The sequence below is a fragment of the Panthera uncia genome, chromosome F2, assembly GCF_023721935.1.
Source record: "Panthera uncia isolate 11264 chromosome F2, Puncia_PCG_1.0, whole genome shotgun sequence".
Classification (NCBI taxonomy): domain Eukaryota; kingdom Metazoa; phylum Chordata; class Mammalia; order Carnivora; family Felidae; genus Panthera; species Panthera uncia.
This window is the reverse complement of record NC_064812.1, coordinates 28,221,058-28,233,310: the sequence shown is the minus strand read 5'-3', so window position 1 is coordinate 28,233,310 and position 12,253 is coordinate 28,221,058. Positions and strand designations below refer to the sequence as shown.

The window sequence follows — 12,253 nt, the reverse complement described above, 5'->3', positions numbered from 1 at the left end:
TTAAAGCAGTATTTCTCAATATGTATTTCTTATCACCACCCAACCCAGGCAAGGAGCCTCTTAGGCATTTTTTTCTCTAATTTTCCACTCCATGAAATTTTAACACCATAGGTATACTCTATATCTGTTTATGTATTGCGTATATGTATGTGTTTTCTGAATAAAAGGACTGATTTTTTTCCCCCCTAAGAACCAATTTCATCCCTTTGGGACACTATTACACCCACTGAGAAGGCAGGTATTAAAGTGACACTCCATATCACTCTTAGTTTTTAAAAACTCATTTACTAGAATATTGGGAATCATCAACTAATTCTTAGGTTTAGAACTTTTGGTTTTAATCATATAACAGAATGTCTAGGAATTTTATCATTATCACAAATGACCGTCAAATGCTGTCAAATGCGTGCAAAGTTGGAACATTTGCTATTTACCCCAAAAGCCAGAAAGCTATCTATAAGATTTTTGTTAACAAATAAAAGATTTTCAAGTTCATCCAGTGATATCATTCAACATATCATTTTCATTTTATGAAATAAGACTATTTAAAACTTTTAGTGTATATTTTTAGGATGTTCACTACTTCACCTTTATACATTCGTGATTTTAAAGACATTAATTTGAACACTACATCAATAAAGAGATTTTTAAAGACCATCTAATTTCCAAGGGGTACAAGAGACACCTGCTTTAGGCTACACTACTGCACTCCGTGGAGGCGATGAGAATGTACAGTTCTTGAAGCCCTGTTCTGTCGGTGGCTAAGCAGCCTGGGGATTCCCACCTCCAACAGTAATGACTGAAATCAGAAGTTAGTCCCTCTGTGATGAGTGGTTTGCACCAGAGGGAAGACACCATCTGTGGCTATCAAATCAGGATTTGCGCTTGCAAAGCTAATTGGTGTATGTAACAACTTTAACCGATGGAGGAAGGAGTGATTTATTTACTTGAAGAGTGTCCAGTATGTTCTTAAATGTTCACTTACCTTTTCTCTGGGCCGTGTAGCTTAACTCCCATTCTTTTACATTAGTGGTGCAAAAAACCTTAAAATTAGTGATGCATAAAACTTTTAACTTTGTTGGATGTATTGCACTATTATATTTGACAATTCAGACATTTGGCCTACTTGTATTGGGTTATGTTAAATGACTATTTTTTGTGACTCAACTGTGTCGAAACAATGTGCACTCGATTTGGGGGACGTGAACTATTCTAGCAGACCAAGCAAAATATCAGCAAAAACTAACACAGGTGGTATACTCAAAAGAGACTCTTCAACAGTACATAGACATCCATATCAAGGCTTTATCAGTTGAGTTAGTTGTACACAAGCTTTTGTAAATAAACTGAAAGTGGCTTCAAAACCAGAAATCATCTCCTCCACTGCTCCTAGTACTTGCCCTTTCTCTGCCTTTTAACCGAAGCATCTCCATGATACTCCGGGCATAGACATCTCTCAGGTTCACACTGATGTATGAGTCAGTGGCTATATTCTTGGTAAGCTTCTTCAGAGCTTCGCGCTGTCTAACAGCTGCTTCCTTGAGCTTTAAGGTGAAATAGCAAGCGGAGAAGCGGTCGTTAATAATAGCGATAGGCAAGGCCAAGACAAGGATTCCTGATAATATGCACATGAAGGCCACGATTTTGCCTGTGGTGGTGTCTGGTCTAATGTCCCCGTATCCCACAGTAGTCATGGATGTTGTGGCCCACCACCATGCACAAGGGACACTTGTGAAGGTTGTGTCAGGAATACTCTGCTCAGCAAAATATTCCACAGTTGAAAATATAGAAATTCCCACAGACAAAAAGAGGAGCAGTAGGCCGACTTCTTCATAACACTGGGTGATTGTCATCCCGAGTGAGCGTAATCCTGTAAGAGAACAACTGCTGTCAGTCCCTGGGCACCTCTTCCCTCCCCCACCCCTCCGCTTTCCTCCCTTCCCTCTCCTTTCTGACTATCCACCCACAAATGTGCATTTCACATCTAATATGTCTGCAGCATTGGGCAGTGGTTCTGGGGATAGAGATGAGAAATCATTATCTTTTTCTTCAGGGAGCTCATAGTCTAGTTGGTGAGGCCAGATTGAAAAAAGATAGAAAGAAATATTTACTAAACACCTACTATTTATACCAAAAAAAGTGACAGATGAGACTAAAAAGCAGAAAGTGAATGTATGATGGAAATTATATGTTAATCCACAAAATGGGAGGCCTTTGCAGCATCGCAAGTGGGGGGCTCACTTGGCAGACGTGCATTTCAATGTATCGCTTTGGCACACTTTTCTGATGCTGGTTTTATGCCGTCTCTTTACATTTGATGTGTCTGCTTTACTCACCCTCCTAATGAAGTTGAACATAATCAGGGTATTGTTATCTGAAAGCCAGAAGGGGTAAAGGATGTCCTCCATGAGAATAAAGTGAGTGAGGCATCAGTGACCAAGCTGACGTGAGAACATCATATGCATTCATGGGACATTCTTAACGGTTTACCATGCCCTGAACTCCCATGACACCCACTGAAATGTGCACCCTTAATACCAAAGCCGTGGGGAAACATTTCCCTTGAGTACATAGAATTTCTGCTTTCCTGTAAGGAGATAGACTAGCATACAGATTATTCCTTTCACTGCAGAAAGGTATGGGGGACTGAAGCTACTAGAAAATTCATTCACTGTGAGGCAGTGGTGTGTTCCCTATTACTATTCTGAGGACATATGGAACCCCTGGGAGACACACCCAAGAGAATCCAATCCCATCTCTAGAGAGACTCAGCCCCTAAGGAGAGTCAGTTGAGCCCATAATGGGATTACAATTTGAATAAGGTATCTCCCCTGATAACTAGAGTTCCTGAACACTGCTAAAAGCATATCCACGTTTTGAAGTCATATCAGTCTGAAGCCAAAATGATACTGTCTCTGAAGGTCGAAGTAATATCTCCTAGAATTATTTTAATTTTATTCACTAGAGACTATTTAAAATTCATTAAAATACCATTTGTGCTCTCATTATTTTTAAATTTTGTTCTTAAAACTTTGAGATGTTCTTAAATTATGTACCAAGTATTTTTAAAGATTGAGGAATATTAATTTTGACGTTTAACTTCAAAAGAAGATTTTTTAAAGAATATCTTTAGAATACCTTTTAGAAAACTGGCCTTGATGTGTCTGCATTGAATTGTATTTCTGAAATAAACTGACCACATTTGAGAAAAACCACAGTGAGGAGACTGTTTTCATTTCAAGATGAAATGTTCTAAATAATTTTGTAAAGAAAAACAAAGTTGTCTGAATTTCTGCACATTACATCTATTAACTCAGATAATCCTCAAAAAACAATAGGAGACTGATGTAATTATTAGGCAATTTTACAGATGAGAAGATTGAGGCACAGAGAAGTAGCATAAATAGTACAAAGTTACTGAGCCAGGATTTAAACTTAGGCTCTCTGGTCCTCCTGTTATTCTATAATACCTCTCAACTTATATTTATAGTTTAATACATGGGGAAATATGTCACCTACATCTACATTTTGCTAAATTTAATGTTTAAGATAAAATTGTCAAATATTTGTGGAAGCATTCATATCCTTTCAATAAATTAAGTCTTTATTAATACTTTGTACTGCTTTGGAACTGAAAAAAACCTTTGAAGACGTGACATTGTGGAAATTACTATTATTTTCTTTTTCTTTTCTTTTAGGAGCAAATGTAGTCTTTACTGGGTGTTTTTAAATTGAATCCTGTGAAGAGTTTATAAATACTAGAAGAAAGCATCCTATTATGTGTGTCAGAAAACAAAGAGTGGTACTTCTAAAAGTTGTTGGAAACCCCATTATCACATCGCTGGTATGGGAGACTAGGAAAATACACTACCAAAATTATGTTCGAATAAGTCCTAATTACCTCAGAGATGTGGGGGAAAAACATATTTGAGGTTAATTTCTCCCTATATTAATAGGAAGTGACAACCACCACAAACTTCTTTGAGGTGACCAATCAGGCACATATCTGGGGGAATAAGGTGGAAATAGCTAAATTATTTGTATTCATGTGTATTGTATTAATATGTGTCATATTAACATGGCATCCTACTGGAGTGTTTCTTAACGTATGGTCCATCAAAATCACTTGTAAGCTTGTTAAAATGTATGCTCCTCGATCCAACCCCAAATATTAAAATCTGACTCCTCATGGATTGGAGATCAGAATTTGCCTTCTAACAAGCTTTTCAAGGGATTCTTATTCTTATTTTCATTAAAATCTAACATCAGTGAACACATATATACTCCAGAACACCCAACAGCCATAGGACCAGCCACTGAAAATTGCCACCCTCAGGGAAATAGGGATCATCTCTAACGGATTTGTGTGACTTCCCCTGACATTGTCTGTAACTTTCATGCACAATTGTTGTTGTGTGGGAACTTTTCTAGGGGGAATGTTCATTAGATTTTCAAGCCTTCATATGATACAAGCTAAGGAATTTCTGTTACCATCTCTCTCATTCATTGCACTTTAGGGACAAGAAAATTCTTAGATACTAGACAAAGCATTTAATAATTAGTATCTTCTGCTTTCTTCCAAAGCAAATATTTCCATTGCTTTGTCAAAAATTATGGGGCGGCCAACAGTGCCTGGTCATCTCACTTTCTGCATGGCCAGAGAAAGCATTGCAAGACTGACTTTTTTTTTTTTGCCAAGGAATGTGTGTGGTAAGCCCTTCCTTGGACACAGAAGAGAAACTGGCTTATGTCCTTATGTATCATGAACAATTTCTGCATCTCTTTTAATGTGCTGTTTATACATATATTATCTAGAACTTTCTTGAGGCCGAGTGTCTTTAATTTTTGTACATCTTCTGAGCAGCCGGTTGAAATAAATTGAGGTTAACAAGTGGTCAAATTGTTTCTTACATGTCATATGGAGAGAAGGAGTGTGGGCGGCATCTTCTTTATACTTGTGATAACAACTTCCCAGCACCATTTTGGTTGGGTAAAGTATGGGAGTTGGTAATTTTGAGTATCAATTCAGAGTCACTTCCCTGGGACTACAGTCAAGCACTAATGTTTACAAACAATGGCAAATTAAAAAGCATCACTGAAATTTGAATACCTGTGGAATGTCTGCCCAGCTTTAGCATGCGTAGAGCCCTGAGCAGCCTCAAGACCTGCACAATGCGCCCCACATTTTCCAGCTCCTGTGTAGTCTGGCTCCCACTCAGGCTCTCTACCAGAAGAGTGATGTAGAAGGGCAAGATGGCAAGGAGGTCTATGATGTTCGGCACCTTCCTCAGGAAGCGGCACCTGGCCCGCACGCACAGGAGGCGCAGGATGAACTCGCCAGTGAACCAGCTGATACACACATACTCCAGGATTTCCAGCAGCTGCAGGTCCAGCCAGCTTAATTCAGCTGACATCAGGGCCATGTTGACGATGGACACCACCACAAAGATGATGGAGATGACCCCAAAGATTCGAGCAGCTGTGGAAGATCCAGGTTTCTCCAGGATGTTCCAGAGCTTCTGGCGGACAGTGGGACAAGGTCCTTGTGAGAAGTCCTGTTCGCTCTCATGTTGACTCTCCTGGTCTTCTGTGTCCTTCTTAAAGTCTAACGTTTCACTCAGCTCCTTCCTTCTGAAGTATCTTTTAGAAAATACAACTTGGTGATTAGTCTAACTTTTTAAAAGTACAGAAGTAAAAAAAAAAACAAAAACAAAACAAACAAAAAAAAACCCAAAAAATAAAAGATTAAACTTAGCAGAGAGGTCATGCTTTTTTATTTCAGTAAAATGCAGATAATGGCCATTCATATTTTACCTGGGCTGTCTCTTGCCCACAGTACCCCAAAGTTCTCATTTAAGATTATTATTTTTAAAATGGTACTTTCTTGTTAGAAGTTTATACAAAAGGATTTATACATAGCAAGTCTACTTTAGTGCATTTTATTACCCATTTTTCTTGTAACAAGAACAGAAGTTTGTCCTATGGAACCTTTTTGTGTGTGTGATGTAAAGGTATTCATGAAGAAATGGTACCAATAGCAAGATAAAAGGAAAGTCGTCATCAAAGTCCCAGAAACATTCACAGTCAAGGAACCAAGTTTCTATCTTCTGTATTTAAAGCAGTTCTCCACCCAAGTCTCAAGTTAAGGGTTCTCAGTGGTAAATGATAATGCTCCCTACTGAAACCTACATCCCTATACATGCATCTTCTGGATCATAGCTTTTCTAACTCACTTATTCAATCATCAAGTATTTATTGCAGGCCTGACCTCCTTTGTCTTAAAAACGAATTGGCACGCATTTATCCAAAAAAGGAGGAGGTTTAAAAAGTTCCAATCGAAAGCTGGCTTTGACACTTTCCGGACCCACCGCCACCCCACCTTTCAGCTCAGAAGTGGCCTCAGGTGTTTTTTAGGCCTGCATTCCGCGAGGATTCCGAAGCCTCACATCTTATCTCTGCCGCCCTCTCTCCACTGCGCCCGCCTCCCAGCCCGGCCACCGCACGCCTCCCGGGTACCTGTCCCTGCAGCAGGAGTCGATGCTGAGCTCGTCGATGCCCCAGTATTGGATCTCCTGAAGGAAGGAGAGCGCGCACAGCTGCTCCATGACGTGCAGGCGGCCGGTGCGGTAGTAGTGCAAGACGTAGCGGAATGCCTGCGAACTGCGGTCGAAGAAGTACTCGTTGTCCACGGGGTTGGCATCGTCGCAGAGCTCCAGGGGGCTGGGCACGGCGGCCAGGGCCCCGCGGCGGCGGCACGAGGCCACCACCACGGCCAGCTTGCCCAGGCGCGTGTGCGGGAAGCAGGACAGTGCCTGCTGCGAGAGCACGAAGCGGCTGCCGCCCACGTTGACCGTGAAGCAGTCCCCGAGCGCCAGGGGCTCCCCTTCGCCCTCGCTGCAGAAAACGCTGGACTCCAACGAGGTCAGGGAGCAGCTGTCCAGCGACGAGTCCAGCGGCGCCCGCCCTCGGGAAGGCAGCTCCATCCCCGCCGCCGCTGCCTGAGGGCGCCACAAAGTTGGGGGCGCGCCGGAAGCCTCGGTCGGGCGAGGGTGGTGGCACGGCCCCTGGCGGCGGCCGGGATTTCCCTGGTTCCCGAGGGAGGTGCCTCCCACCCGCGCACCCCTGCGCTCGTTCCCCCTCTGGCCGCTAGGGCGCGGCGAGTGCGCGACAGCAGCGCACGAGCCCGGCGCGCCCAGTCTGCGGGGAGGGGAAGGGGTCGCGCCCGGGCGAATGCTCAGAAGCGGTCCCAGCCAGGGACAGCCCCAGGGCACACCTTCCGGGACTTACGCCCTCAGCCCCCGCTAAATCTGCGAGGGAGATTCCTAGCCCGGGATGTGTACGTATTCAAAGCCTCGTTACTTAGTGGGTGGAGCGGGCGTGCAGGGGGAGGTGGCGGGTCTAGAGTGGAGGAGGAGGACAGGATGCCTCTTAGGGGAACGAACGCACGCCAGGGGGATGGCAAGACTCACTCCAGCCCAGGAGACCGAGAGGAAAAGTTCAGAAAGCCGAGGAAGTGGTAACCGGGTCAGAGTCCTTTCCAACTTGAGGATATATATTCCTCCGTCTCCTTTTACTGCGGCGGCTTCACAGGCCTCCCCGGGAGTAGTCGCTGGGGGTATGAGCACGTGGGGGAGGGGGCGCCGGGCGAGGGGGCCGCATCATCTGCTCCCATTCATTCTCATCCTAGTCTGATTGTCACTCGCGCTCCATTTTCTTCTCCCTCCGTCTGTTTCTGACCTGCTGGTTGAGAAATTGATGATGACTTTTAACTGAAGTCCCAGTGAGTCGCTAAGAACTAGGGGTCACCATTGCCTCGTATCGAGGCACTTTGCGCCCTTCGGTTTAGCCATTTCTGCCCGAAGAAGTTTCCCGGAGAGCGGGCGTTCTGGGCGCGTTCCCCGGCGCACAGCGGAGCTCTCATTTTAGGAGAAAGGGAAGTCAGAAAGACAAGGAATAGAACAGGCGTGGGCTGGGGCAGGAGTTTAGATAGTACCGACGGCTGGGTGAAGGGAGCAGCCGAGCGCCTTGCCCAGGTGAGACCAGAGGTGTACCCACTGGGCCCCTTGGAGTCGAGCCCCAGCCCACCTGTTGGACACGGGGTGGGGGCGGGGAGGAGGATAGGGTGACTCACCTTCCGCTCCTGGCACATCAGCGCAGCGCTCAGAGGCCGCGGCTGGTTAGGTAGCCTTCGGTAGATTCTCCCGGTGTACACGTGAGGTCTGACTTGACAGGTCCAGGAGGAAAACTGTGTTCGAGGCTGAGCTCTGCACTGGCGCTTGCTGCCTAGCCTCGCCTCATCTCCGCCGCCTCCGGCTCTGGCCCCTGGGCCGCCCCCGCCCGCGCTAGCGAGCCATTCGCGGTTTCCAGCACCAGCTGTGGGGAAAGCATGGAGCCGAGGGAGGTGAGACCGGAGGAGGAAGTGAAGCACTCCGTGACTCTGAATATCATCTTCATCCTGAAGACACCTCAAGGATTGCTGCTTGGATTCCCGTTTCCCTGATCTGTGTGCTCGCAAATGCTCAAGAGCAAAATTTTCCATGTCTGCTAAACTCAGGGTTAGGGAACTTATAGTAACTGCTTTGTGTAGCACGGTTCAAGGTTTTCTCATTTCCAGCCAGCAGATGAGAATCCTGCATTTTTCAAAAGCCTTTGCAAGTGAACCGCACATCTTTTTCTTCTTGTAAGTAGTTTTAGAAAGTATGTATAAAGAGATGAGCAGGCAGCTTGGCACAGTGGGGAGAACTTTCTCATAAGTGGACTTAATGGGCGCCTGGGTGGCTCAGTCTGTTAAGCATCTGACTCTTGATTTCAGCTCAGGTCACGATCTCCAGGTTCTTGGGTTTGAGCCCCACCTCAGTCTCTGCGCTGATGGCAGGGAGCCTACTTGGGATTCTGTCTCTCCTCTCTGCCCCTTACCTGCTTGTGCTCTATCTCAAAATAAATAAATAAACTTAAAAAAAAAAAAAAGATAAATGGACTTGAAACGTGGTTGTTTGGTTCTGGCTTTACCAAATGACTGCGGAACATCCAGCTGTCATTTAGTTCCTGGACCTCCATGCCTTCCTCAGCAAACTTTCATGTTTCAATAAAAACACTAAGCATTTCCTGTGGGCTTTATGTCAGGAAATTTTGTAGGCTCTTTACTCATTCAGTACCTTATTTAGTCATAATAACAATACCCCTTTTACAGAAGGAGGAAACTGAGGCATACCCATTTTACAGAAGGAGGAAACAGGCAAAACAGAGAAATTAAGTGATTTACTTAGGGTCACACATCCAAACTCAAACTCAGGACTAGTTATAAGAGGCTGCCCTCATAAACACAATGCTTGGGACATCACCTTTCTGTGTGGCTTTCAAATAAATCAAAGTTGTGGTTGTTGCTTTTATTTACTTTTTAATTTATTTTTGCAAATTTCTAATGTTAAATGATGTATTTTTCCTGATCTTTCAAAAAATGTTTATTGGGCATCCACTATACACCAGGCACTATTCTAGGTGCTTCAGATAGATCCATGAAGAAAACAGACAAGGTCCTTTTTCTTGTGGAACTAAAGTTTTTCCTGTGAGAATAAACAGCAACTTAAGTGAAAATTAAAAAAAAATAGTATAGTATTTATAGGTTATAGTTCTCTGACAGCTCTTCATTTGGTTAACTTTTGCCTCTATAAGGAGCTCTTCCATTTAGAAAATATGGAGGGGGTAAAACCGGTCAATACTTCATCAATATGTTTAGGTACTGTGTCAATTTGTCTAAGGTAGCAGAACTTCTTTACACAGAAAGAAAAACTCCCTCAGCATCTCTATTACAGATTATTTGGGCATCGAAAAAATTCCACACTTCTGTTAAGCTTCATTCATACCTTAGTGTAAATAGCTTTCATCAGAAGATTAGTATTAAAGGTCTAACCTAATTTTACAGACTGTGGTAGGGAAGGAGGAAAGCTTTCAGAAGAGAATGACAGTTTTAGGTGAGAAGGGAGATCTTGGACAGGTAACAGGTTAACAAACTGTTACTGAGGCTTGCACTGCCACCAGAACCCTAGATTTCCGTTGTAGTTAGTGGTATCCTGTAGAAGGAATTAGAACAATAACCACCTTTTAAGTGTAAGGCCCACGCTAAGTATCTGAATTCTCAGAAATGGTCCTATGAAGTAAATACTGTCTTCCTTAGTTACAGATCTCAGCTCAAAGACTCACGTGTGCCAAGGAGCTTTCCCAGTTATATAGTGAATATATATATGAAGGGATCAAAATTGGGGTCTTTCTTACTCCAGATTTCATCTCAAGTGCCAAGATGAGACGCTAAAATTTTCAACTGGGCTTTAATTGTGGTTAATACAATTTCCACTATATAAAATAATAACTAGAGAGATGATGACTAGTTAACCAGTAGCATATAAACACAAATGACCCATTTTAAAGTATAGAGTTCTCTTGGGTAATAAAATTTTCTGCCCTCTTCCCTGTCCTGTTCCCTATAATCTGTTGTCCCTCCTCCATTGATTCCCAGGTTTGAGTCTGAGAGCCCAATGAAAATGCAATGATAAATAAGGGCAGAAATAAGTCCATTCAAAGGATGTCCTTCCTGGTCTCTGATCTTGACCTGAGGTATACCCTAAAATACGTCAAGAAGTGAAAGGAGAATTGCTGATGAGTACTTGGGGGTGGTGAGGTCTTGCTTTCAATTTCCTTCCTACAAAGCCTGGGAGGAATGTGACTGTCACGTAGGAGGCAGCTCAGTACTGAGATGTGAAAACTCAACATTGTAATGACTTTGGGTATATTTTCTCTAGTTATCAGATGTTATATTCAGGTGATTTTCCATTGACAGTCTTGTTAGAAAATGCTCTACTGGTGTTTGGCTTTATCTATCAAGTCTTCTAAACATTGATTTGAATATTAAATCTCCAGGTACAACTAACTGCTTTTAGTTCTTCCAATTTTTGTGAATATATCTAAATATATTAATGAACAGCATGCATTCTTAACAGTCCTGTTTTGTTTTTATTTTATTTTATTTTATTTTATTTTATTTTATTTTATTTTATTTTAATTTTTAATGTTTATTTGCGGGGAGACAGAGCATGAACAGGAGAGGAGCAGAGAGAGAGGGAGACAGAGAATCCCAAGCAGACTCCAGGCTCTGACCTGTCAGCACAGAGCCCAACTCAGGGCTCAAACTCAGGAACTTTGAGATCATGACCCGAGCCGAAGTCAGCTCCTTAACCGACTGAGCCATCCAGGCGCCTCAACAGTCATGTCTTTAAATTGGATTAAAAGAAAAAAAAAAATAGAAGGGTGCCTGGGTGGCTCAGTCGGTTAAGTGTCCAACTTCGGCTCAGGTCATGATCTCGAGGTTTTTGAGTTCGAGCCCCATGTCAGGCTCTGTGCTGACAGCTGGCTCAGAGCCTGGAGCCTGCCCTGGATTCTGTCTCCCTTTCTCTCTGCCCCTGCCCCGCTCACACTCTGTCTCTCTCAAAAATAAATAAACATTAAAAAAATTTTTGGTTTTAATTAAAAAAAAAAAAAGGGGAAAAACAGCTGACTTTAAATGTCTGATTATTGATAACAATAGGGGCCCCTGGCTGGCTCAATTGGAAAAGCATGTGACTCTTGATCTTGGGGTTGTGAATTCAAGCCCCATGTTAGGGGTAGAGATTACTAAAAAAAAAAAAAAAAAAAAAAAGAACTTTCAAAAACAGAAGAATTGATTATTGATAGCAATTAAGAAAAGTTAAAAGTCATTTGAACCACATTAAGAATTCCTATTATTAAAACTCTGGAACATTTCATTTAGGTTTTTGAAAAAATGAGAATGTATTTATATTAATATTATATTTGATTTCTGTAATCTACTTAAATAATGTACTGTGTTCTGTGAAATCATTAAGTCTCATCTTTTATAAGAATGTTTTAAAATGATTATATATATGATAGTAAGTCATTGACAAAAATTTTAGAAAAATGTACATTCAATTCATTATTAATTTAAAACAAAAATACAATTTTACACTTATTCTTAATAATTAAATAGGGGAGATATAACAAGTGAATACTTTTGATAAAGAGTTTTTTAGAATTCAACTTGAGTAAATTCCATCTTTTCATTTTCAACTGCTTTAGTGTAGACTCATACCTTTACACTAAAATCCCTTTAATTTTTATCATTCATTAACAATGCAGACCATATTTCATGTGAGGCGTGCGTATCTATCTTTGACTCAGTACTTAATTTCTCAGGGACTGACAA

General features: G+C 42.3%; 1 protein-coding gene across 1 annotated transcript; it reads right to left on the bottom strand.

Moving 5' to 3' along the window:
• Positions 1-1,285: 1,285 nt before the first annotated feature.
• Positions 1,286-6,983, bottom strand: KCNV1 (potassium voltage-gated channel modifier subfamily V member 1). Its single transcript, XM_049633751.1, has 3 exons — positions 6,517-6,983; positions 5,111-5,640; positions 1,286-1,870 (listed from the first exon to the last, which is right to left on the bottom strand). The coding sequence occupies exons 1-3, from the start codon at positions 6,981-6,983 to the stop codon at positions 1,359-1,361; spliced, it is 1,509 nt and encodes a 502-aa protein (XP_049489708.1). The 3' UTR covers positions 1,286-1,358.
• Between the last annotated feature and the right edge of the window lie 5,270 nt (positions 6,984-12,253).

What these genes read in the sequence shown, in the direction of transcription:
- KCNV1 (XM_049633751.1), bottom strand. Translation starts at nt 6,983, where the DNA reads ATGGAGCTGCCTTCCCGAGGGCGGGCGCCGCTGGACTCGTCGCTGGAC. An exon ending in GACTCCTGCTGCAGGGACAG is followed by an intron (nt 5,641 to 6,516) that starts GTACCCGGGAGG and finishes ATTTTCTAAAAG; the next exon opens with ATACTTCAGAAGGAAGGAGC. An exon ending in GCTGGGCAGACATTCCACAG is followed by an intron (nt 1,871 to 5,110) that starts GTATTCAAATTT and finishes GTTCTCTTACAG; the next exon opens with GATTACGCTCACTCGGGATG.